The sequence below is a fragment of the Phaseolus vulgaris genome, chromosome 2, assembly GCF_051622355.1.
Source record: "Phaseolus vulgaris cultivar YP4 chromosome 2, ASM5162235v1, whole genome shotgun sequence".
In the NCBI taxonomy this organism is placed as follows: Eukaryota; Viridiplantae; Streptophyta; class Magnoliopsida; order Fabales; family Fabaceae; genus Phaseolus; species Phaseolus vulgaris.
The window spans coordinates 47,234,340-47,259,863 of NC_143499.1; the positions used below are offsets into that span (position 1 = coordinate 47,234,340).

The following is a 25,524-nucleotide window of genomic DNA, read 5'->3' on the forward strand; positions in this document are numbered from 1 at the left end:
TAAACATAAATTATCTGATAAAGATTTTGAGACAAAATTTAACATGAAAATACCTGGAGCCGATTGAATTTGGGATCTCCTAAATGCAAGAAGGTGTGGGCTTATGAACATCATAGAAATAAAATTTTGCTGAAAAATGGATATATGTAAAGAGATGAAGCAATTCTAAAATTATATTGTGACACAATTGTAACCAGAATCTTTTACTGTGCAATTTTCAGATAACATGAATAGTTTTTTTCTACCAACAAAAGTATGATTCCTATTGGTCCATATCAGAGGGTTGATCTGGGAGCCCTGGCGCATATGCAACATTTGAAAGAGATTGAAGCTGAATTGGCAAATACAACATTTGAAATATGTTGTTCAAAGGTTATCTCTTTTATTTGCGTAATATTGATGTTGACACTGTTGAGATTGTCCTTCTAAGGAGCTACTGTTGTCTTTCTCAGGGGATGAGCTGCTTGTATAGTCTTCAATGCCTGATGTTTGTTTAAAGCAGGGAAACTGTCTATTCAGATCCCTGCAATGATAAGTAACTGTGCTGTTTTATAACTAATTTGGATCATCTCTGAGGAGCAAAAGCAAGTTCTGATATTTTTCTAGAGTAATTATAATTTCATATTCTTGGCAACATCTTTTCAATAATCAAGCTTATTTTTAGGCTGATAGTAACAAAGGAAGTGGATAAAGAAAAACATTACCAGAAAAAAACTTTAAACTGCATGGTAGAGTTGCTAAATTTTGTGATGATTACTTTAAAAACTCATAATTAAGATGAGTTTTAACGTGTTGATATTATAGAAATTGGTAAACAATAATAGTTTAAAATTAAGCTCATGAAGTTTCATGTATGTAAATTATAGAATGTTTGATTTTAATACATTTCGAGTATGTATATATATATATATATATTCCATTATCCACTTATTAGAAATTATGGTAGGTATCTCTTTCAATTAAAAAATAAATACTATTACCAATTTTAACATTTACTATTACTATATATGCATGACACATTGACATTTCACGATTAGATATAATGACAGAAATATCAAATGGAATATTATAGGATATTGATGTATAAATATAGAAATATATAAATTCAATTCTGCAATATTATAATATTAACATATGGTGAACATCAAATTAAAAATTGCCCATGATATATAGAGGTTAAAAATATATCATAACCAAAAACTAAATTGTCCATTCCATTAGTGGTAGTCTATTTAGCAAAAAGGTTTGTGCAATAAGTTGCTGATAATTTGTTACCTGGGACAAGCTTTCAGTTTATATGAGGATAAAAAGCTATGAAAAGGGAAGGGACAAGAGCATATTACTTCAAATAGGGAATATTCATATTTCTCAATAAGATTGGTTTTCGACCAACAAAATCTTGCCACTCCTCTGGATCAATTCTTCCATCTCCTTTTGAGTCTGCTTCTTCGAAGGTCTGTGCAACAATACAAGAGGGGTAGAGTTAGATATTTAATCACATGTTTTACACAAATATAATTAATTAAGGGATATTAATTAAAGAGAGGAAAAAGGAAAGTGATCATACCTTATCAATTACGACCTCAATAATGTCATGAGACAGAACCAGATCTGACTCATTCAGTAGTGCCAATACCATCTCTCTTACCTTCCATTTGAAAAATGTTCATCAGAGTTACTTCTAGTTTATGCTAATTTATTTCTTAATCATCTCAGTATTTTGTTTACCTCGTCACGTTCCATAAAGCCTCTTTGACATATATCATAGAGTCGAAATGCAACTGCCACATTAGACACCAAAGACTTCAATATAAATACTGTAAAGTATGCAGACTCACACACTTTTCAGAGGAAATCTTACAGTCTGCTTTTTGTGCCTGTGGTGCTGATGGGTGGAAGACACTTAGACCTCGAATGAACTCTCCAAATTCTATCACCCCATCTTTATTTGAGTCAAATAATTGAAATAACTGTGAACACATTTAGTACACAGAATCACTGTCTCATTCCAAAAAGGAACACAAAAAGATTGTAGCACAGGTCAGTGGCCACCATCATCCTATATTTTATTATCACAGTAACATGATGCATATGTTTTCTAAATTCTAAAGGCTAAATATGAAGAAACTGACCCTGTCAGTAAAGAAGCTTTGTTTCTTGCTGCTTCCAAGTACGCCAAGCTGAAACTCTTCCTGCATAAAATTCAAGATATATAACCCTGTTGATAATTAAGTGGCACAATGTCAAATACAGTAGAATAAAGGTAAACTACACCACTTTCTTGAAATTTCTTTCGAGTTATACTTGTGTGTCATGTGTTGTGAACAGCAATTCCTTTAATTATTTGAAATATATATAATGTGTTTGATACAAACTCCTTAAATTGTTCGAAGCAGAATATAATCAAACACGTTGAAGAGTAGAGGTATGCGTGAAATTTCAAGAGATTACAAGAAGTGTTTAATTAGTGTTGAGCCTGAACTCATGAGCTTAATTTAATTACTTTGCTGATAACCCCGTCGTCCACCATGGAGCTGCTTAATTTCTTGTACAGAACATGCAATGCTTCAATGTCAGAAACTTTAACTGCACAAGCATAACCAGAGGAATAAGAAAATGATTAATCAAAGCTGAACATGAAATCTCAGAATACAAAAGGGATGCCAAAATTAGAAAGAATGCTTACAATAGGTTTGGGAAGCAAGAAATGGTGGATCTTCATGATCAAGTCGCTCTTTGGTGCAGCAACACCCCATCAATTCAACTTTTTTTCTGTGTTTCCACACTCTGCAAGGGGTCGAGAATTTGATACGCACTTAACTAAATATTACTATAAATATAATCTGCAGGGAACAATAGGAATATTTTTGTATTAATAATAAATAAAAAAGTATAAGGACTTTTTTTGTCAACATTAACAAAACTAATTTTGAACCTATGGGTTCTTTCACAAACACTAATACTATTTTTGGACCAATATAAATTAGAGTTTTTTCCATCGATGTTGATAATTATTTTTCGGTTCATATTTTTAAAATTATTTTTCTTTAATGTAAGACTACATTATTTATTAATCAAGTTAGTCAATTTTTTTCTATCAAATTTGTCAAGACTACTTTTCAATTAATTCCAGTTAAACAATAAAAAAAGTGAAACAATTTAAATTTAATATATTTGAATTTTATGAAAATTATAATTTTTTTAATCCAAATGCAAGATAAGACTCTTTGTAAGAACACTCTTTTTTTTTCTATTAAAAAAACCACTTTGAAATAAAGATATCAACCAAACATGTGTGGAATTTGTGGGACAGAGAAAAATAAACACAATGAATAGCTTGATGTTAGGAAAATTACAAGACAACATCTTCCATAGAAGATAAATTTAGAGTTACTTCAAGCAATTTTATTGTTGGGAAGTATTTACATAATAATGAAATTGCTTAAACAGATTTGAATTGCTCGCATAAGGAAACTCTTGTTAAAAAAATGAAAAATACTATTTTCACAAATATTATTATATATTATAATCAAGTCTAAATTAAAAATGTATAAAACAATAAATTGGTAACAGTTGTTTATAACTTTTTTATTGGAGTATAATTAAACGTGCGTTCTTTAATTCTTTGAAGATAATATGATATTGTGATTCTACTCTTACTTAACTTTTTTCACAGTAAAATCATGTCACTTTAAATAAATAATTTATTCTGTTTTATTAAAATATGAAATTATTCTGTTTTATTAAAAGGAATCATCTTAAAGAAATATGGGTGGCGCCGACAGTGTGGAATGGCACCCAATTCAGTAATAAGGCGCGAATCTAATTCAAATTCCTATGTTCCCAAACAAGCATTCTCCGCAGACGCAAAGAAAATTTATTCTTTTTGTACGATAATAAAAAAAAAGCTTACCTAGGAGGAATCCAATAACCTTAACCAGCCAATATTTTACTCTCAACCGTCAAGCTCACCTTGAAATTTGGTCTTATTCTGGCCTCCAAGAAGTACATTGCATGTACAAAATCATGATAGTTTTTCAACAACAAATTAAGATACAACTCACTAGTTTAGGGATTTTGATATCACTATTATTAAGAAATGAATTTCAAACCTAACTCAACCTTATAAAATCGATTTAAAGTTCACTTCTTAACATAATATCAAAGTCATTTAAAGCCTATCATAACGAAAGTTTGTCGGACTTATCATAGCGATAGTTTGTTGACCTATCATGCCACCCGTTATCGAGTCGTTATCGAATCATCCATAATATATATTTTCACGTACGAGTTGATAGCTTCGACGTGAACATTAACTAGATATTACATTCTTTATAAGTGAGTGCAAACTTCACTTTATAAGTGGATTTTTTGAAATTGAGTTAGATTTAACTTCTTAACAAATATGAAAATATTTGAGAGTAATGTATAATTTGTGTTATTGAAGCATGGAACACTAGACTGGTTAATGGTGTTTTCAACATATTATACAATGTATTCAGGGAGCAATTGTATGCTGCCTAGTGTAGCTAGTCTTCCACCTCAGAGTGCAAAATAAAGCTGGGAAATGCCAGAGTTATATCCCTGATAAACAAAATCATAGAGTCAAACACTAAAAAAAAAGTGTCAAAGTTTCAGTGTCCACCAAAGTAACTCACTTTAGATAGGGTAGAGTCATGATCTTGAGAAGAGAAGGGTTTTTTGTGACATAATCTCTCCACTCTTCGTTATCTATCTTTCCATCTCCTTTTGAATCAACCTCCGTCATTGTCTGAAGAGATTAAGCCAAGAAGAAAATAACCAATAAAGGGAAAAGAATTGGAATAGCGGATTAGTGAAAAAATAGAGAAATTGGAGAGCAGATAACCTTGTCCACAATTGCTTCAACAACATCATCGGGAACTGTAACATCTGATTCAGTGAGAGTAGCCAACACCATTTCCTTCAACTTGAGTATACCATTAAGCACAGAATAAGAACGAAGCATAAACTATTAAAGTGGTTATAGCAAAAAATGTAAACGAAAGACCACAGAGAAAGCTAGCGTACTCACCTCGTGATGCTCAATGTATCCACTCTGTGTAAGGTCAAACAATCTAAATGCAACTGTTAGAAAGAAAAATTGGCACTATGCTCAATTCACATAACCAAAATAACATACTAGCCAAATAACGTTTGATTCATGTAATAAACAAATGATTTCGTACATTCGATTTTCTTCTCTTCAGAGGTATTTGGATGAAAGATACTCAGCGAGCGAACAAACTCCCCAAAGCTAATTACTCCATCACGCTTGATGTCAAACATATCAAATACCTGCATTTTGCTGATAAAAATAATGACATTTTCGGCACTAATTTTTGGCAAGTTCTGGAGTCATGTCTTCATTTAATATGCACAGAAATACAAACCTAAGTGATTACTTTCATACACAAATTAAATTTTTAGATATTGGGTGATCCATTCAAAAACTTGTTGATATCTTTATCCATCATTACAATTATATAAACAGAAATGCTATTTTGTAAAAAGTAATTAACATTCTGGTACTATTCACATTTTTCTTGGATACATGTTGGCGCACTTAACAGGATGTAAGAAAATAAAATAAAAATGTACAAGGACGCACCCTATCTGCAAATAGATTCTGCTTGCTACCATTATTAAAAAGTGCAAGATGGAACTCCTCCTGCAGATAAATTTTTTCAAGAATTTAACACTTCTAACTTTCGTTCTATCAAAATGCTCAGAAAATCATGATGACAATTCAGCAATGTAAAGGATCGTGGTAGTAGAAGAGCAGGGTAATATTAGCTCATTTAATTAACGAGGAAAAAAATATGGAATCCTTATTACTAGAACAAGCTTAAATGGAAATACCTTGTGAAGGAAGTCATCATCAACAATTGCACTACTTAGTTTCTTAAACGTGCAAAGCAAAGCCTCAATCTCATTCACAGTAACTGTCAAAGAGTAAAGGACATTTGAGAGTTAAACTATAAGAAAACTCACATGTGTATCCCCTCAAATGTTTGGCAAGAGTAATTCATGTGTGCATAACACATGCTGCCAAAATGTTGTGACAAGTTGTAAAACCAAGAACTAACACCTCAAATGGAATCCTGCTTACAGAATGAGGTATATGCTAGTTAGGTCTATTGACTAGCAGCATGCCAAAAACTATAACATAAAGGCAATGACCATATTGATAATGATAGCAAGATCGTGGTACATTTCATGAAAAATCCAAGAAATAGAGTTCAAAATAATAAATAGTGTGTTCTACTCACAAGATGTTTCCGAAGCAAGAAGGGTGGATAGCTCTAGCTTAGTCTTTGGTCTAGCTTTCTTCAAGCAAAAGCACCTCATAGACTTGGACATAATTTCAGTTTAAGAATTGTAGGACATAATTCTATCGGAGACACCACTTTGAAACAGATTGCACCTGCCTGCATCAAAAATAAAAAAAATGTATAAGTTCATGATTAATCATTAGAAGACTTTGCTAATGTGCCAGAACTCTTTTTCCGCCAATTGATGCAAACTCTAGTGGGGAGTCCGTGTAATTTATGAAAATTTTTAAGTTCTTTACCGGTAGGACAAACCAGAACCAGCACCAGAATCATCCGGTATCAAACACCGTTTGACCGGTAAGAGTTAATGCACCAAGATATTATAAAAAATATGCAACAAAAAATAATTTCATTCAAGTTACGATACACATTAAATATGTTCAATCAAAGACAGAGTACATTATAAATTTTATAAATAAACAAATCTCTTATATAATAATAAGATAAGTTTAATCACTATATTAACTATACGGTCGAAAAATCTTTTGATTACAATCAAGAAGAGAAAATATTCAATTGTCAACCCGGTTAAATGTATAGGCAGTGTACAATTACAAGTTCAAATATTGTTAACCTTAGTGTATAACAAAACGATTTATTTTCATACATCCATTTTCAATTTTCTGTTCTATTTATCTCTTTAATTCCTTTCAGGTCATCTATCACTTTTCCACTCTTTATTTTGTCCTTTTTATCTCTCTTCCCATCTATACACCACAAAAATGGTGTAAACTTTATATCTTTGACCATTTTTTTTCTCCTTTAGATAATTATTGGTTTGTAAAACAATCGAGTCTCTGCTGCCACACTCTTCTGAGAAAATTATAAAAGTGAAAGGAATCTGTACCTGTATGGATATTGGGGACTGAGTAATGTTGGTCCACGTCGATACAAGGTGTCTGCTTCACTCTTAATTGTCCTGTCCTTCGAGTTTCCTTCTTCTTCGCTGTCCTCGGTCGACCAGTGGGGTACCTGCGATTCTGCTCCGACGCTCAAGTCAGTAATCTCTCTCAGTGAGGATCTCTTATCATATAACAAAAACATACCTTTTTCTCTCTCTTTCTCTTCTTTTGTATGTTCCTCTTGGGCTTGGGCCCTCTGGATTGTTAGTGGTTCGCGACGTGTTTTGTGGTTCTGGGGTCGTGTTAGATGGTTTCCTGGGATCTAGGGGATGTTCCCGAAAATCCAGGGATTGCTTACGTGTATTTGTTGCTCAGTGGAAATTGTAACCGTTAGTCCCATGTGTAACCACGTTAATTACTTAGAAAATTTTAATTTGAACCATGCGGTCGTCCGGTCCCGACCGGTACACTTGCCCCCCAGGCTCGAGGTCATGGAAGGACGAAGAGTCATATAAGACGCAGGGGTTTTTGAGACAATGCATGATAGCTGGCATCATTAATGTGTGGCAGAGATGTGACGCATGGCAGAGTCGCCGTTTGGGGATGCTGTCACATCTAGATCGATTGAATGGTAGGGATTACGCGCCGTTTCGTGTGCCGAGCGCGTATGATCGTTAGATTAGAATTGATCTAATGGTGGTAGACGAACGCAGGGGTTTTGCTTCTCCTATAAATAGTGCTTCATTCGTGAAGTTGAGGGTTTTCTGTTTCTCTTGCTCTGAGTTTCACGTCGCTTGCTCTGTTTGCTAGGTGTTGAGTTTGTTGCTGGTGTCTTCTTCAACTCAAGGTTAGTCATGCCTTCTTCCGAGGGGTCTTCTAGTGTTGTGGGTTCGTCTTTGACTCGCGGTGCGAGTCAGGCATCGGAAGGCCCAACGTACGACTGGGTCGATCCTGCTGTTCTTAGGATTCCTAGTAAAATAAAGTCCTCTGATAAATTAGATGAATTTCTTGCTGTCCATAAAAACTTTTTAACACCAGATTGTCCGGCAGAGGCGTTATACGTCGATATATGTGGTGTCACCGACCGTGTGTGTCACGGCCGGGAAAATGCTCCGCACGAATTTTTCTTTGTGTATAGCACTTTATTTTCTCATTTGTATGTATCTTTCCCCTTTGATGATTTTACTATGAGTATCCTTCGGATACTTAATGTTGCACCAACCCAGCTACACCCAAACTCGTGGGCCATTTTACAAGCCTTCCGGATTATCTGTCAAATTTTTGGCCTTACGCCAACTCCTGAGTCTTTCTTGTACTACTATAATACTCATCCTAGCCATTCGGTGGGTTGGTTATCCCTATCTAGTCGTCCGGGTAATGTGCGTTTTGCTGCGTTTAGCTCCTCTTACAAAAATTTCAAAGACTATTATTTTAAAGTTTTAGTGGAGCCGAACGGGCGAGATCTTTTCTATAACGCTGATGGGACTACCAAATTTCCCTTTCATTGGACCGAGAAACCTGCCACGCTTGAAAATCGATTTTGGGAATCCTTATCCCCTATTGATCAGGAGATTTTGATGATTATAAACCAATTGCCGTGTAGACTTCCCACTCGGGAACTGATAGCTCTCTATGGATCGTCCAAGCAATGGGCAGATCTGAACGGTGAGCCTCTTTGCCCTTCGGTAATTCGATTTGATACTTGACATTTATTTAACTGTGTGTTATGCAGATATTGTCGTAACAATGGATCCGAGTTTGAGTAAATTCATGAACAGCTTGAAAAGACAAGCGAAGAAGAGCAAGGTTGCTGCCATTGCTGGTGTGAAATCGAAATCCCCAATTGCTGTTATCGAGGAGGAGCCGACCGAGACTGCTATTGTTGCTCCTATTGCAAATAAGAAGAGGGGCCGCCCGACCAAGGTACCGAGAATCGAGGCGGGCCCTTCTTCTGGAGGCAAACCCCTCAGCATGCTGGGAATTGGGATACGAGTTGCCCCCACCATGCAATTTGATCTGCGACCAGAGGACGAGGGGGTATTGGCTGCCGTCCCGACTTTGGACCTTATTACGGAAATGGTAGAACTTCAGTGTCGGGCAGCGGTCGTAAGCCATGCTATTGGTGAGGAGTTGAAGAGGGCTGAGTCGGTCGTGATTCCCAAGTTGAAGCGTAAGCTTGACGACTCGGCCACGTCTTTGAAGAGAGCTTTGGAGTCTGTTGAAGAATGCCAAAGGGAGAGGGAGAAGGATAGCCGGCTTGCGAAGGAAGAGCAAGAAGCATTAAAAACCGCCTTGGCTGAAATGACGACCGAACGAAATCTTTTAAAGAAAGAAAAAGATGGTCTGATGGCTGAAAAGGAGTCTTTGACCGCCGAGATTGAACAATGCCAAGGTTTTATGCTGCGTGTAAGTGAAGAGAGTTTTAACCAGGGCGTTCGTCAGGTAGCTTTCTTCCATGGTGTGCCGACTAATGATAGCCGTTACGACCTGGGTATGGATGTGGTGGATGGCCGCCTAGTACCTCTTGGAGGCGAAGAGGGTGAGGAGGTAGAGGGGGCGGAGGAAGAATGTCAGAATCGTGATGAAACTGTGTCGGAGGGCCCGCAGCAGGATGAAGCCATCGAAATAGTATAATTTGTGAAAATATCTGGACCCGGGTTGTGGGCGTTTGAACAATTTACTGCTTTTAGTTTTTGCTTTTTTCCGCACACTTCTATTGTTGTTGAACATATCATGTCAGTATTCGAAGTCATGCGCTCGGACAACACTTAAGTTACCAATTGTATGTTCTGACCAAGCTTGGTAGATAACGTTTAACTTATATAACCCAAGTCATATGCTTTGACCGCACGAATGGTTGAGTAATAATTTAATTATTAATTTCTGACCAAGGTTGGCGAACGAACGGCTAACCACTTAGGTTATTAGTCATGTTTAATTTCTGACCAAGGTGTGCGAACGAACGGCTAACCACTTAGGTTATTAGTCATGTTTTGACCAAGGTTGGTTAATAACGTTTAAGTTATAATTTATGTATTCTGGCCGGATGACCGGGTAATTAATGATTGAATTTCTGACCAAGATTGGTGAATAACGTTGAAGTTATGATTCGGATAGCTGTAGTTATATAATTCCGACCGAGTCGACGGTTGATTAATAATTTGATTTCTGACCAAGGTTGGTGAATAACGTGTAAGTTATTATTCGGATAACTGTAGTTATATAATTCCGACCGAATGAACGGTTAATTAATAATTGGATTTCTGACCAAGGTTGGTGAATAACGTTTAAGTTATTATTCGGATAACTGTAGTTATATAATTCCGACCGAATGAACGGTTACTTAATAATTGGATTTCTGACCAAGGTAGGTAATTTAAAGTGCCTCGTTAAAACCTTCTCGGTAGAAAACCCTCCTTAGGGATAAAGACAAGTACAGTTTTAGACACAGACATAAATTGCACCCATGCTTCTGATATTTCCAAGGAGGAGAGTTATGAGAAGTCATCAAATGATCTGATTGTGTCCTCAATTAAAGACAGTTGGTAGGACAAGTTTGGCCGAGGACACTGCCAGAAATTTTTCAAGTGCTCCTCAAAAGTCCATTGTGGATAATTCAAGGGAACTCAGGTTTGATGATAATGTTGATTCATATGAACCTCTTGTTCACATGGATGTAGATGTTGGAGGCAGTGATATGGGCGAAAGGGTTATGGATGACATTGAGGACAGTTTGGATATTGATGCACAGATGGTTGAAGATGTTGTTGCTGTTATCAAGCCAAGTACAGTATTGGACACATACATAAATGTTGAAAGCAGTGGTATGGGTGAAAGGGTTATGGATGACGTTGAGGACAGGTTCAATATTGAGGCAAATGAATCCTGTCAATCCAAGGACAAAGTATGTTTCATTTTGAAAAAAATTAGTGTCATAAATTAAGTAGTTGGCTTTTGCAGAGTTGTAACAATGAAAATCTTAATCAATCTTTTGTGTTCTGATTGACACAGGCAGGAAATATGCAGACATTTACAACTTCCATTCCAACTGATGATACAAATCTCAACATGGTCAGTTCACCAGGTATGTATATATTCACCTGCTTCTGAGTTATATTCAGAATAAATAACTGAAAGCAGAATGCCTAAACACGTTCAGAATGTATTTCCCTGCAAAATGCTTCATTTTGCATGATTACCAAAATAAAAGAAAAAAGAACAGTGGCATTTGGTGTGTACATGGGCACCACTGTCATATGCAAGGCTAGTTTATTGCATTGAAAATCTGTTGGCTTAGGATATGCATTTCTGCTAAAAGGTTATGCAGAGAGTTCTTTCAACCTGCATCTCTGGGTAAATTGTGCGCATGCATTAATGCTTCTCTGACTTGAAGGCTGAAGCTATGATGTCATGTTCCTGATCTCTGCTCAGAGTGCAGTTGTATTTGATCATTTCGTAGTAAATTTTATATCTTTCTTACCATTTACCGTAAATGTAACAGAAACCAACACGGGAGTTTCCAGAACGTGCAATATAAGACTACTTAAATGTTTTGTCTTCTCCTTAAAAGAAGTTTAGAGCTGAGGGCAGGCTAAGCACAGTCATAGAAGAGCTTCTATTATCAAATGTAGATTTTTTAATGAACATAACCCCTGAAAATAGTGATACTGTAGAGGCTATTTGGAGCAGCTTATACTTTTAGTGAATGCAAAGCCCGAAAATGCTCTGCCAAAACATATATTTATGGAATATCTCAATGAAAATGACTTGATCGTTGTAGTTTACCCCTCCCATTGATTCATGTCACAGTCTTGAACTCTCCTCTTAAGTTGCCCTTGATCTATGAAATCAGCCGAAAATATTTCTTTAAACTAGCCTTAATGTACCTTTTATGATACATACATACTAACTCTGTATGTATGTAATTGTGATCTTTAATTGTGATCGGCCATTTAATTGTGATCTTTAATCGAACAACTAAGGATAGGTGGCCAGCTTACTTGGGAAGTTAATCGAGAAAGTGTAGGTTGCGGTCGACCGGTACTTGCGATGTTAATCGAGCAAGTGTAGTCGGCAGCCGACCATTACTTGCGATGATAGTCGAGCAAGCGGGCAGTAGGTCGGCCAATACTTTGCGATGTTAATCGAGCAAGTTTGGTTGGAGATCGGCCGGCACTTGCGATGTTAATCGAGCAAATTTGGTGAGCGTTCGGCCGGCACTTGCGATGTTATTCGAACAGGCGGGCAATCGTTCGGCAAATACTTGCGATGTTAATCGAGCAAGCAGGCGTTCGGTCGGCCAATACTTTGCGATGTTAATCGAGCAAGTTTGGTTGGCGGTTCGAATCCTGCCGTCCACGTTTTTAATATGAAGTTTTAACTTTTTTTATTATATATTTTTTTTATACTCCCCGCTCACCGTTAGCTTTCAAATTTTGAATCGAAAGAAAAAACCAAAACACGAACCTAGGGTTTGGTTGTTCGATTCTCCAAAACCAATGCTTGATGGAGGAAGAAGGTGATGCATTAGTGGATCCTCTCGCCAATTATTGGGGAATTTCCCTCTTCACTTCGCCGTCTCTTCCACCTTCCCAACCCTACAACTCAGACTTAGACCTTCACACCATCCACTCTCACCTCAAATCCATGGTGAGTTCTTATCGTAACCCTTTTTCCTCTTCTATCGTTTCAAACTAGTTCACTTGCGTTTAGCTTTAATTCTAGCACTGCCTTCCATTTCATGCTACCGTGTTTGCACAGGCCTTGCGAAGTCCCGCGAAACTGGTGCAGGAGGCCAAGCTTGCTTTGGATGATGACCCTAATCTGTTCGACTCTGAGATTTTTCGAGACTCAATTTCTCAAACAACATCAATTTCTCAAACAACAAATGATGCAGGAGAGGATGGAGAATTTCGTCGGGAACAGAGACCTGGGTTGGGGCTCAAACGTCCACGCTTCTCTATGAAGCCTACTAAAAAGTGATGCTTATAGCCCGGACCACCACTTTATCGGTTAATGTCTTTTGCGTTTGATTGTTTTGTTGACTTGGATTTTTGTTACAGGCCCTCTGTTGAGAGTTTGCTTCCAACTTTGGACCTTGATAGCTTGAAAGATCCGGCGGAATTCTTCTTGGCCCATGAACGGTTGGAGAGTAAGTTTCTGTTTGTTTCTTGTTTCTCTTCATGTGAACGAGATTCAGTTCTCCGAGGCTTGTTCTTGTCTTATTGGGTTTGCATTTGATGGCTAGATGCTAAAAGGGAGATACAGAAGCAGCTGGGTGGTGCCTCGTTTGAGTCTGATCAAGATAGCTTGTCCACTAGACCACGACAACGTCGACCTGGGCTTTTGCGGAATGATCAATTGTACCCTCTCATAATACTACGATACCCTGTCTAAATTGTGTTCTCTGTGATGTTTGTATTTCTTTTATCTGTTGTTTAACTCGAGCTTAATGTCATAATGGCCAGGCCAATCAGATACAAGCATCGTTATCCCCGAGAAACCTCTGAAAGTGTTCTGTCCTCCCAGGATGCGCTTGGGTCTCAGACTCTTGATCCCCTGGCTGAGAAAATTGACGTAGATGAAGCCTATATGATATCCTCGGAAAAAGAAGTAATGGGTGAGTGAATGCAACCCTATTCTACTATATGAGTGTGCTGGCAGGCCTGATTTTTGTCCTCCTAAAATCGGACTATTCAGTGCGCTTTTACTTCCCCTTTTTTTCAATACTTCAAACGCACTGATTATGTATTTTTGCTCCAGATTCATCTGCCATTAAAGGGAACGAGTTTGATGAGTTGTTGGATGGATTGCTTTCTTGCAATTCTGAGGATCTAGAGGGGGATGGGGCAATTAGTCTTTTGCAAGAGAGGTTACAGATTAAACTCGTAGCTGTAGATAAATTTTCTTTTCCGATCTTCCCAGATAGTCAAGTGACTGATCTGAAATCATTGCAAAGGAACAAGTCATTGCAAGGGAACAAGTCAAAGCCAAGGAAGGCTTTATCCGACATAGATAATTTGTTGAAAGGAATAATTACGAATAAGAAGACACCTCTTAAAAAGTCTGAACAGTTCACTGTGCAGCAGTTATCTTCACCCACCCCTCCAAGAAGTCCATTTGCTTCAATTTTGTCACTGCAGAAGCACATTTCAAGGTCAAGGCAATCACTGGATTCTTTTTCACTTGATGAAATCAGTATGGATAATTCAGAACCCAATCTGGTTTCTGGGAGGCCGAATGAAATGAATACTCGCATGATTGAACATGTTGTTGCAGTTGGTAAGACCAGTACGGTTTTGGACTAGCCTTAATGTACCTTTTATGATACATACATACTAACTCTGTTGTGGTTTGCCTTAGCTGATCAATCCGATCCTGCTGGATATCAAGCCAGTGCTGTGGATAAACGAGCCAGCAGATCAGAAGATGATCAATCAAATCCCACTGAATATCAAGCCTATATTGTACAGGTTACAAGATTTGTCCATTTATTTTTCTTACGTGTCTCGATGTTTAAATTACTTGTGCCATAATTCAATCATTTTATCATATATCAGCAATTTAAATGGTGAAAATTGATATGGGAACAGTCAAGGTGCTTTATACAGAAAAATTATAGTAATACAACTAATTTATTCAATATTTTTTATTATTTATAAATGACATAAAGAAGAGAACAGATGCATAATGTGATAGAGATAGAGGATCAGTAAATTGTTAATACGTGTGATAAAAAAATTATTGTAGGAATAATTTACCATACTTTGAATGTGATAAAACGTAATTTGTTAGATCACTTGGTGGAAGGCAGCCATACTTAATTATCGATGCACTTTCAGTTTCCTGACTATCCTACTAGAAAAAGGTAAAATTAAGTTAACCATACAATTCAGATAGTAAACAGATGGTGCAGAATTGAATTATAATTAGAAATTTACAAATATTCGTGTTTAAAATTGGTTTCTGTATTACTATTTTATTAAACTAGTTTTGGATTAGCTTCCCTGGCATGATTCCACACAAGTCTGATTAATCACCATCTCAAAATTTTAAGGCTAGTTTGGTTTTTAAAGAATTGACTGTGTGACTTCTGATACAGGAAAAGACAGACGATTCTATGGAGCCTGTTAAAAATCAAAAAAAGAGAGTTAAATCTCGTGCGAAAAAAAATGTTTCGAAACGCAAGAGCCTTGCAGGTTTCTACTTGTCATTTATCTCATCCATTTATTTTCAAGAACTCCTTTTGTTGTGAAATAATTAATCTCTGTTCCCAGATTCCGGTACATCATGGAATGATGGATTAAGGAGAAGCACCAGGATCAGGACAAGGCCATTGGAATACTGGAAAGGGGAAAGACCGGTGTATGGCCGCGTACACCAAAGTAAGTAAAATCATTTTGCTCTATCAGTCATTGTTGACCACACTGTTATATAACAACTATTTTCCCTTATTGATAACTTTTGGTTGAAGGGTAACAGTAGCTTAAATTCTACCATTTAAGTGGGAGTTTCTTCCGTTTTCTCAAGTTTAACTTTGATTGTGAAGTTCTTTATTATGGACACAGGATTAAGAGAATTGTACTTGCCATGTTTGCAGGTTTGGCTACTGTCATTGGGGTGAAGTGCATGTCTCCAGGAACTGATGGAAAACCGACTATGAAAGTGAAGTCCTATGTATCAGATCTACACAAAGAGCTTTTCGAGTTGGCATCTCTATATTGAATATAAAATAAGTTCCTCAGATTTGTTTTCTGTAACATCGATTCTTATCACATCACTGCCCATGGATTATTCAGTGCTATTGTACTACATTGTCTGTAGCTATAGTCAGTAAAGTGACCAGACAACTAAAGTGATTAATTAATTGTGTTAAGTCCCTTATGTTGTTATTTACTCATAAATTAATCTAAGTCTTCTTAACTAGTACCAACAAAAAAAAAGAGTGAATTTTGTTGAAGTTAAAAAACTACATTAGTTCATGCACTTAAAAGTAATCCTTGTTATGTTACTTAGTGGAGTTAGGAGAGATAACTGTTCCACTATTTTTATTAGGGGATTCATAAAAGTAAGAGAAATTCATATAAAATAAAGGGGAAAATAACAGTGAAACTGAATTTGTTTTAGTATATTGAATCTAAAAGGTCAAACAGAGTATATAAATTAAGAGAAATTCCTGAGTATATAAATTAAGAGAAATTCCTGTATAATGAAGTGAGAGTAACGGTAAAAGTAGGTGGCGTATTGATTCAGTTTTGTTAACCTTAAAAAGTCAAACAAGATAATGAATTGGTTCACTTTTCAAAACTTAAACAGTAAATGAATTTCAAGTTCAATTGGTTCATAATTTAGCTTCCCACATTCTCAAAAGTTAATAAATGCTTTTTAATTATTAAATAATTTATATTTAAATTTATATAAAACAAAGATATTAGGCTGTGTTTTATATAAATGTAATTATTTATAAATTTTAAAATAGTAAATGTTCTTACAAGGACCTAGAAACAAACTTCCTTCGCCTTCCACCCGTTGACCTCTTGGCCTTCGCTTTCGGACTCCCTTCTCGGTGTGATCTTTCGGGCTCCCCTTACCCTCCACGTTTTATTAGATTGCCTGACGGAGACTTCCCAGTCAACTTCTAACTCACTCCAATTAATCTTTCGGTTTCTAGTCTCGGTTTCCTCTCACGGACGGGTGTGCGTACCTGAAAGGTGCTCCGATGCGAAAGTTAGATTCAGTTTTACAAGATATAAGAGCGAATTCCACTTACTTTTACCTCTCAGGATGACCCTGTATTTATACTACTCTTTTATTGGGCCCAGAAGTTATTTGGACGTTTTCTCTTTGTATCAGACATTTACTACATACACCCGCATATTTGGGCCCAGTTGGGCCCAGTTTTATGGGCTTTTGCTTAATAATAATTTCCGTTCTATTTTATTTCTTTCCTTATTTAGTTTACTTTCAGGTTGAGCTCTCGGCTTAGTCTTCGCATTGCTTTCGGTCCAATCCCTCGGTCCAAACTTTCGGCCAAGTACACTATTTTATTTCTTTCCTTATTTAGTTTACTTTCGGGTTGAGCTCTCGGCTTAGTCTTCGCATTGCTTTCGGTCCAATCCCTCGGTCCAAACTTTCGGCCCAGTACACTAAGCCCCCCAGGCATAAGGAGGTGTAGACGACGAAATGTCTATGAGAAGATAGAAGGTTACCTCTCTTGTATTTTGGGGGGAAAAATGAATTTTGAAAGAAAGAAAGAAAACCTGAGTGGTGTATTAACTGCGAAAAGACCTTTTCGTTTTACGCGCTTCTTGTTGATGGGACTGCTTGACAGGACAAGCTAGCAGTTGCAACCATTGGATGTAATTAAATCTGATGGTCACTACGCCGTGACGCTTCGTATATCACCACTCTTCCACCTTTATAAATCTTCATTTCTATTCACCTTATTTCACAGTTTCTCCTCTCATTATATATAAAAGCTGAAGCAAATATTCGTGGAAGGTATAATGTCTTCATCGAGTTCTGTTTCCGTTTCTTCTGAGTTTACGGAATTTTCGAGCACGAGTAATGAATCTACTGGGAGAGTGATTGAGACCAATAAGAATGCCGACCCCGCTTTGTCACCTGAAACGGTCTCGTGTCTGAATTCATCAAGCAAGGATGTCGTAGATGTTGAGGCCGAGGAAAGAGAAGAAATAGCCGAACAAAAATTAAGCCTTCGGGGCGAGTACGAATGGGTTAATCCGAAAGTTTGAGAATATTTCTCTCGGTACCAATTTAGCTCAACCCTTCGTAATTTCCTTTCTCAAATTTATGTGTATTCTCCTGATGCCACTGAGGAAATCATTTCTTTTCGGCGAACTTGTGCTATTGATAATGTTTGCCATGGCCGTGAAGGCGACGAACACGAATTTTTTTATTTTTATGAATGTCTCTTTACTGATCTCCATATTCGGTTTCCTTTAAGTGAATTTCAGATGGGTGTCCTGCGTTTTCTTAATATTGCTCCTACCCAACTTCACCCCAACGGTTGGGCTTATATGCAAGCTTTCAGTATTTTGTGTAGATACCTTTCTTTAATTCCGAGTCCGAAAACTTTTTTATATTACTATAGCTCTCGGCCCGGTAAGAAACCTAGTTGGTTGTCCCTGATCAGTAAGACGAAAGTGTGTTTTCTTTCTCCATTTACTTCTTCGTATAAAAACTTCAAAGGAGGTTTCTTTAAAATTCTAATTGAGGAAACCGGGAGAAAGTACTTCTTTGATGGTGATATTCCAAAATTCCCTTTCTACTGGACCCGTGCTCCTGTGAGATTTAACTCTTGTTCTTATCATTCCATGACTACCGAAGAGAAGCATGTTATTGCGGTTCTAGGTCACTTCTCCCATAAGATTCCAACTCGTGCTCTGCTTCGGCTATATGTTTCTCATAAACCCCAAAAAGATTTCATGGGTATGTGATTCTTTTGGATTCTCTCTTTTAGTAATAATAGAATTTTAACTTTGCTGAATCTGTTGGTGATGTTCAGGTTTAATGGCGGCGACGAAACCGAAGGATCGTGCGTATTTTTCTAAGCTGTTTAATCAGGCTGGAGGCTCAACTCCTCGTTTTGAGAATGAAGTTCCAGAAACCGAAAATGAAGTTGTGGAGCCTATCCCTCACTTAGAGGTTGAAGTAGCCGCGGACGCCGGAATAGGACCTTCTAAGAAGAGTAGGAAACGACAAGAATAATAGAAGGTCACACTCCTCTAAGAAACATCGTCATGGTTCCGGGAGCTCTTCTCAATCGCTTTTTGAAACAATATTCACATCGTCTACACGTTTTTCAGACTTTGTTGACTGCAATCTTGATTCCTCTGCTCGGGATATGTTCAAAGTGGTTTCTGTTCCTTCTCTAGCTGATTCGATGTTTGAATTGACTAGCCGTGCTTTTTTGATTAGTGAAGCGATAAAGGAGAAAACAAAGAGCCACGTTACTTCTGCTGAATTTGAGAAATTGAAAAGGGAAGCAGCCGAATCAAATGAGAAAATCACATTACTAAATTCTCAAATTGATGAACTTTCTTCGGTTAATAACCGACAAGAAACTGAGAAAGAAAAATTGAAGAATGAAAATGTCAAGCTCTCAGCCCAAACTTTGGCGCTTAACACGGAGAATCAAGAATTGAAGGGAGACATTGCTAAACTCACTGCTGCGAAGAAAATCGATGCTGAAGGCATTTCTCAATTGGAAGCAGAAGTGAACAAGTTAAAGTTGAGAGTTGGTGAAGCTGAGAGTTTTGTTATCCAACAACACCAGTTAGGTTTTGAGAAAGCTCTTCAACAGGCCGAATACTTTTACAAGATCCCTTTAGATGCCGGCAACTTTGATGTCGGCAAAGACTTCTATAAGGGCGAATTAATTCCGGTGGGTGACATTCCTTATGACGGATCTCCAGAAGATGAGCGGGAAAATGAAGGATGATAATGGGAAATGACGAGGCCGAATAGTAATCTGACTAGGACGTTTTTTGTTTTTTGTAACAGCTCCGAGTAAAAACTTTCGGACTTTTGAGGACGTTTTGTCTCTGCCGTGATAGTAATTTTGGATATACGGCGTCAAATTATATTATAATATTTGGTTTACTTCGTGTCTAGTTTACTTGATCGGTACCAGCTAGTTACTACCTTAATTTAATACGATAAATGTATTCTGCTTCACCTTCCATTATTAACCTTTTGATTTACTTTTTTCTAGTTAGAATGAACGTATGGCGTTTTTTGGATATTAATTTAACTTTTTTTATTTTTTTATTTTTTATACTAAGATGAAAACATATAACCTCTAGGCCTCTGTATCCGGTTTTCCATTCGGCCCACTACGTTTTAACGACAAGTATAAGCAGGTTAAAGGATTCGAGATCGAAAGAGTTGTAAATAAATGTAAACAAACATTCTCTCGGGAAGGATTTCACCTGGAGTGAAAGTATCCAAGACCGAGAGTATTGTGGATAAACATTCTCTCGGGAAGGATTTCACCTGGAGTGAAAGTATTCAAGACCGAGAGTATTGTGAATAAACACTCTTTCGGGAGGGATTTCACCTGGAGTGAAAGTATCCAAGACCGAGAGTATTGTGGATAAACATTCTCTCGGGAAGGACTTCACCTGGAGTGAAAGTATCCGAGACCGAGAGTATTGTGGATAAACATTCTCTCGTGAAGGATTTCACCTGGAGTGAAAATATTCAAGACCGAGAGTATTGTGAATAAACACTCTTTCGGGAGGGATTTCACCTGGAGTGAAAGTATCCAAGACCGAGAGTATTGTGGATAAACATTCTCTCGGGAAGGACTTCACCTGGAGTGAAAGTATCCGAGACCGAGAGTATTGTGGATAAACATTCTCTCGTGAAAGACTTCACCTGGAGTGAAAGTATCCGAGACCGAGAGTATTGTGGATAAACATTCTCTCGTGAAGGATTTCACCTGGAGTGAAAGTATCCGAGACCGAGAGTATTGTGGATAAACATTCTCTCGGGAGGGATTTCACCTGGAGTGAAAGTATTCAAGACTAAGAGTATTTAGCTAACACAGAAACTTCAACAAAAAGTCTTAATATACAATAGTTGGTGTTCTTAAATACAAGCCTTAACTGAAATAAAATTTTAAGTGACTCGTATTCCACGTTCTAGGTATTAACTTCTCGTCTAATGTTTCCAATCTATAGGCTCCGTTCTTCAAGTTTTCATTTATTCTGAACGGCCCTTCCCAGTTTGGTGCTAGCTTCCCTTGTGCTGGATCTTTTCTCGCATTAGTTCTCATTCTCCATACCAAATCTCCTTCATTAAAAGTTCTCGGTCTTACCTTTGCATTGCACCTCTTACATGCTCGTCTTTTTACAGCCTCTTCTCTGATTTTGGCTTTCTCTCGAAGTTCTTCAATCAAATCCAGTTCTGCCTTTAAACATTCATTATTAACACTCCAATCTTCTATTTGTCTTCGTAATGTTGGTTCAGTGACCTCTATGGGCAACATAGCATCTGTTCCGTATGTGAGATTAAATGGCGTTTCTCCAGTTGATGTCTGCGGTGTGCATCTATATGCCCACAATATTTCAGATAACTTCTCGGCCCACAATCCTTTCGCACTTCCCAATCTCCTCTTTAGTTGACTGAGAATGACTTTGTTAGCTGATTCTGCTTGCCCATTTGTTTGCGGATGTTCAACTGAGGTGGTTGTAGGCTTGATTCCCAAATCCACATAAAATTCCAGAAGTTTTTTATCCGTGAACTGTCGGCCATTGTCGGTTATAATAGAATGTGGAATACCGAATCTGCAAATTATGTTCTTCCACACAAAGGTTTGAACTTGTTGAGCTGTTATTTTTGTCAGCGCTTCTGCTTCTATCCATTTTGTGAAATAATCAACCGCAACAATCATGAATTTTGTTTGTCCTCGGCCTAAAGGGAACGGGCCGAGGATATCCATTCCCCATTTAGCAAATGGCCAGGGAGAAGCAATGCTTTGCAGCTCTTGTGATGGTATATGGTTGAGGCTTCCAAATTCCTGACACTTCTTACAGGCTTTAACGTATTGATTGCAATCTTCACATATTGTTGGCCAATAATACCCGGCTCGACAGATTCTTGTTGCCATTGTTCGCGCTCCACAGTGCAATCCGCATAGTCCTTCATGAAGTTCTCGGATTACGTGTTCGGCTTGTTCATGGGAAAGGCACTTTAACAAAGGGGTTGAAAACCCTCTCTTGTACAGTTCATCCCCTATGAGGATAAAATTGGCAGCTTTCCTAGCCGTTCTAACATCAATTTCAATTCCTTGTTCTCGATTGGAAATCGCTTCTTTGTATGATCGAATCCAATCATCTTTCTCTGTGGTAATGTTCCGTCCGGTTGACCGGGGACGTCTTCGTGCGCAAACTTGCCCGTCAGCTAGGGACTCCTTCCCTCCGGATACCTGTGGATACCTGCAAAGAAGGACAAAAGGGCGCCCTAGCGGCCGTTTGCACTCCGACGCTCAAGTCAGCCAGCAAAAACACCAAAACTGGGGTATCTCCGTATCTGAGCACCGCGTATGGCACTCTGGAGATGGTAAAAAGCTCTCTGTTTATCTCTCGTGTGTATTCTCGTTCTGGCAAAAGTGTTCCCTAGTCCCTCGCGAGCAACCTCAAGGCTCAAGCAAACAACTAGAGTGTCTCTGCGCAATTGCCAAAAGTTCGAACCCCCTTTCCAACATTCGAAGCACTATTTAAGCTACCCCCGCATTCAAAGCACCTTAAAGCGCATTTATTATAAAACGCTCAGCGCATTTAAGCTGTCCGAAACGCTCGGGAGCAGTTATAGTACTTTAAATGCTCGAAACGGAAAATGCTATTAACTCACTTTAACTCACTTTAATTACCTGGCACCTGTCAAGCTGGCATTACTATTCTGACTTGGCTACTGTACACGTGGAGGGTCTCACAGCACCATTACCCGGTCTGAGGGTGTTTCGTCGCCTGAGACCTCCTATCTGGGAGTGCAGCTGCGCAAGGGGTGACTTTTTGGGTGCCAACTCATGCCCCCAAGTCTCTAGTCACTCACTGTGAGAGCGTATCTGCCTTTCTCTCGCACCCTGCACCTGGCTCCCCCCAGGCATGACCCTTCTCTTGGGTCGTATCTATCCCAAGGGTGTCTCTGAGGCGGCAGGGGTACTTCACAAGTCAGGCTGCTCCGCACAGGCGCTATCTCTATGGCCTTTAAGCCACCTTTCTCTATGGCCTTTAAGCCACCTTACTCTTTTCTTTATCACTGTCCCCTGGTCATCAGGGTCTGAGGCTTTCCCACAGAGCTGCCCCCTCCACGGTCTTTCCTACCCATGGGTATCGGGGGGCGGCACCGTGGCTACCTTGGTCCTATGCCCTCTTCCTCTGGCGAAGCCTTTCTTGGCGGCGCCTTATCTTGGCGACGCCTTCTCTTGGCGACGCCTTCTCTTGGCGACGCCTTCTCTTGGCGACGCCCTATCTCTTGGCGGCGCCCTATCTCTTGGCGGCGCCCTATCTCTTGGCGACGCCTTATCTTATCTCTTGGCGACGCCTTATCTCTTGGCGGCGCCTTATCTCTTGGCGACGCCTCACGTTGACTTGACTTTGACTTTGACTTTGTCAACGCCCGGGGTACGGGACGGTACACAAGCCCCCCAGTCTTAAGCTGAAAACTTGTTTTCAGCGAAAAGACTAAGGCCACGCCCACGTCCGTCCACGTGGCACCCTGGTGCCGTGCCATTCCTGCTGATGTGACAACTTAAGCAAGTGATGTGACCCGCTCTGCACCAATGGGGCGCTCTTTATTGCTGACTTGACATACCTGGAGGGACCGCGCGTAACCATTTGCCACATGGACCATCCAACGGCCAGTCCTGAGAGCCTCTTGCGCTCCCAGCGAGCGCCTAATCTCGCGACGCGTGGCTCGATCGAACGGTTCCTGTCTAGCGACTCTTGGGTTGCCAGCGTAACATTCAAGTTACTCAAAACCCCGCGCGCTCGCGCTGTTTCATTTACACTCTTCGTATTCTCTGCACTGTTCATCTTCCCTGAAACTCTCTCTGCTCTCTCTGCCCTCTCTCTTCGCGCTTCAAGCGTTCAACCACCACGAGGTATGGCTCTTCTCCTTCGATAGCTCTTTCTCTTTGATTCTCTATATTGATATGAACTGCCTGGGCCTGTTTATCTTTCTTGCATTCGCGCTTTCTCTTCGCATTTCTCTGTTTCCCTTCTTTCTCGACTTCTCGCGTGGGTAGGGTTTTCCTAGGGTTTCCCTTTGATTCACCATTTCTCCTTCTAACCCTTTTCCTCTGAATCCTTTCTTCTCTCTTTTGATCTTCAGCTGTTGCATCGATGGCGAAAACCAAGACCACCGCGCCTCCCCCGCCCCCTAAGTCCTATTACAAAGATGAGTACGACTGGGCTCCCGACGAGTTCCTCGACGAGTGTTCCACCCTAAACTCTACTGAGGACGTGGAGGCCCACAGGGGGGACCCTGCGCACTATACCTTCAACGCCTTCCATAAAACCCATGACGCCCACGTCTTGGTATGCCGGGTGAAACCTGGGGTACCTATCTGCGTGGACTCGAGAGAAACCGGGGGGACTCCTTTCTTCTTCCTTTACCAAGCAGTAATCAGGAGAGTGGGCCTGCGTCTGCCTCTCACTCCCTTCGAGAAAGAACTGCTCACGGAGGTAAACACTGCCCCGGCCCAGCTTCACCCCAACAGCTGGGCTTTCGTAAGGGGTTTCCAGATTCTTTGCGGATATCTGGGATTCCCTTCCTCCGTGGACGTTTTCCTCCATTTCTTCGAGGTAAAGAAACAGGGGAAAAGCCTGTGGATGAGCTTCTCTGGGATCGCCGGGCGCATCATCCTCACGCTCTTCCAAAACTCATTCAAAGGATGGAGGGGAAAGTTCTTCAAAATACGTGCGACCAAACGCGACCCTACCGTCCTAGAGGGCTTTCCCCTGTATTGGACGGACAGGCCCATAACCATGAAGGCCCTGGCGCTGGATGAACTCGCCCCAGTAGATCGGGACGTGTGTAAGGCCTTGGCGGGCCTGGAGATAGTCTTCGATACCGCCAAGCTCATCGCCAACGAATTCCACGCTCATGGGCTTTCCACCTACTTCGGTATATGCCCTTGATTCTCCATATTGCCTTAGCTGTTGTAGTCGTGGATTCGCTTGCTAGCTTAAGCCCTTGCGATTATCTGCATCTTGCTGCCTCATACTTGCTTTATTGGTTTCTTGTATGCTTTGCCTGTATGATGTGCATTATGCTTCGCCTTGTCTTGACCTCTGCTATGTGGTTTATCTGAGTGCAGGGTCAGTAATGAGTTCCTCTAAACACTGGCGAAAGGATGAAGGCCGCTCATGCCGCCAAGGCCGACGCCCCTCGCGCCCCTTCCGCTATCGCCGTTGATCCTACTGCCGCACCTCCACTAGGCCCATCTTCACCACCACCACAAATCCAAACTCCTGGTTCGCCTCCACCCATCGCCGCTGTGCCCCTAGCCGTAGCTACGTCACCATCTCCGACCCCTCTTGACAAAGGGAAAAGGGTATTGGTGGTTTCCTCCGACGACGAAGACTCTGGCGGTGGGCTAGTCTTCAAAAGGAGAAGGGCTGCTAGGGCTCTGACACCACAGGCGGCTTCACCCCAGGGAGGGAGTTCCCCTATGGACAATCCTCCCGGCGCCTCCTTCCCCATCGCCACAACAGTCCAAGGTGAAGAAGGCGACGGTGTTGCCCACACTCCTACTCCGTCCCCCGTAGGAACATCTGCCACCCCTGTTACCTCCGTTG

The 25,524-nt window shown here is 39.6% G+C and overlaps 4 protein-coding genes across 7 annotated transcripts; 2 read left to right on the plus strand and 2 right to left on the minus strand.

The window, feature by feature from the left end:
• Positions 1-115: 115 nt before the first annotated feature.
• Positions 116-2,815, minus strand: LOC137809818 (calcineurin B-like protein 7). Of its 3 annotated transcripts, none has more exons than XM_090299139.1 (8): positions 2,687-2,815; positions 2,504-2,586; positions 2,133-2,192; positions 1,862-1,970; positions 1,729-1,781; positions 1,568-1,648; positions 1,344-1,456; positions 116-523 (listed from the first exon to the last, which is right to left on the minus strand). In XM_090299139.1, exons 1-8 carry the CDS (start codon positions 2,754-2,756, stop codon positions 367-369), a joined length of 726 nt encoding a protein of 241 aa, XP_090155265.1. In that variant the 5' UTR covers positions 2,757-2,815; the 3' UTR covers positions 116-366. The 3 variants fall into 3 exon arrangements, with proteins under 3 accessions (XP_090155265.1, XP_090155267.1, XP_090155266.1); XM_090299140.1 differs by having other exon boundaries at positions 377-539; XM_090299141.1 differs by lacking the exon at positions 2,687-2,815 and having other exon boundaries at positions 2,133-2,218.
• A 1,641-nt stretch (positions 2,816-4,456) lies between these two features.
• Positions 4,457-6,381, minus strand: LOC137812738 (calcineurin B-like protein 8). The gene is made up of 8 exons (XM_068614911.2): positions 6,291-6,381; positions 5,881-5,963; positions 5,630-5,689; positions 5,208-5,316; positions 5,054-5,106; positions 4,868-4,948; positions 4,659-4,771; positions 4,457-4,584 (listed from the first exon to the last, which is right to left on the minus strand). Exons 1-8 carry the CDS (start codon positions 6,379-6,381, stop codon positions 4,530-4,532), a joined length of 645 nt encoding a protein of 214 aa, XP_068471012.1. The 3' UTR covers positions 4,457-4,529.
• Positions 6,382-7,502: 1,121 nt separating this feature from the next.
• LOC150029200 (uncharacterized) lies at positions 7,503-9,869 on the plus strand. Its single transcript, XM_090297967.1, has 3 exons — positions 7,503-7,584; positions 8,006-8,860; positions 8,928-9,869. Exons 1-3 carry the CDS (start codon positions 7,503-7,505, stop codon positions 9,827-9,829), a joined length of 1,839 nt encoding a protein of 612 aa, XP_090154093.1. The 3' UTR covers positions 9,830-9,869.
• A 914-nt stretch (positions 9,870-10,783) lies between these two features.
• Positions 10,784-16,074, plus strand: LOC137812739 (centromere protein C). 2 transcript variants are annotated; one of them, XM_068614912.2, is made up of 10 exons: positions 12,463-12,844; positions 12,956-13,173; positions 13,258-13,346; positions 13,443-13,557; positions 13,663-13,814; positions 13,958-14,476; positions 14,558-14,667; positions 15,297-15,393; positions 15,472-15,579; positions 15,795-16,074. In XM_068614912.2, exons 1-10 carry the CDS (start codon positions 12,701-12,703, stop codon positions 15,917-15,919), a joined length of 1,677 nt encoding a protein of 558 aa, XP_068471013.1. In that variant the 5' UTR covers positions 12,463-12,700; the 3' UTR covers positions 15,920-16,074. The 2 variants fall into 2 exon arrangements, with proteins under 2 accessions (XP_090155268.1, XP_068471013.1); XM_090299142.1 differs by lacking the exons at positions 12,463-12,844; positions 12,956-13,173; positions 13,258-13,346; ... (1 more) ...; positions 13,663-13,814; positions 13,958-14,476 and adding exons at positions 10,784-11,099; positions 11,207-11,279.
• The last annotated feature ends 9,450 nt before the right edge of the window (positions 16,075-25,524 follow it).

Excerpts from the sequence above, each read along its gene's own strand:
- LOC137812738 (XM_068614911.2), bottom strand. The coding sequence starts at position 6,381 with ATGTCCAAGTCTATGAGGTGCTTTTGCTTGAAGAAAGCTAGACCAAAG. Across the intron at positions 5,964-6,290 it reads TCTTGCTTCGGAAACATCTT|TTACTGTGAATGAGATTGAG; the intron begins GTGAGTAGAACA and ends ACTCTTTGACAG. Across the intron at positions 4,585-4,658 it reads ATGACTCTACCCTATCTAAA|GGATATAACTCTGGCATTTC; the intron begins GTGAGTTACTTT and ends TTTGTTTATCAG.
- LOC137809818 (XM_090299139.1), bottom strand. The coding sequence starts at position 2,756 with ATGGGGTGTTGCTGCACCAAAGAGCGACTTGATCATGAAGATCCACCA. Across the intron at positions 1,971-2,132 it reads AAAGCTTCTTTACTGACAGG|TTATTTCAATTATTTGACTC; the intron begins GTCAGTTTCTTC and ends ATGTGTTCACAG. Across the intron at positions 1,782-1,861 it reads ACAGGCACAAAAAGCAGACT|TTGCATTTCGACTCTATGAT; the intron begins GTAAGATTTCCT and ends CTAATGTGGCAG.
- LOC150029200 (XM_090297967.1), top strand. The coding sequence starts at position 7,503 with ATGGTTTCCTGGGATCTAGGGGATGTTCCCGAAAATCCAGGGATTGCT. Across the intron at positions 7,585-8,005 it reads GCTCAGTGGAAATTGTAACC|GTGTTGAGTTTGTTGCTGGT; the intron begins GTTAGTCCCATG and ends TCTGTTTGCTAG. Across the intron at positions 8,861-8,927 it reads GCAATGGGCAGATCTGAACG|ATATTGTCGTAACAATGGAT; the intron begins GTGAGCCTCTTT and ends TGTGTTATGCAG.
- LOC137812739 (XM_068614912.2), top strand. The coding sequence starts at position 12,701 with ATGGAGGAAGAAGGTGATGCATTAGTGGATCCTCTCGCCAATTATTGG. Across the intron at positions 13,558-13,662 it reads CTTTTGCGGAATGATCAATT|GCCAATCAGATACAAGCATC; the intron begins GTACCCTCTCAT and ends CATAATGGCCAG. Across the intron at positions 14,668-15,296 it reads ATCAAGCCTATATTGTACAG|GAAAAGACAGACGATTCTAT; the intron begins GTTACAAGATTT and ends CTTCTGATACAG.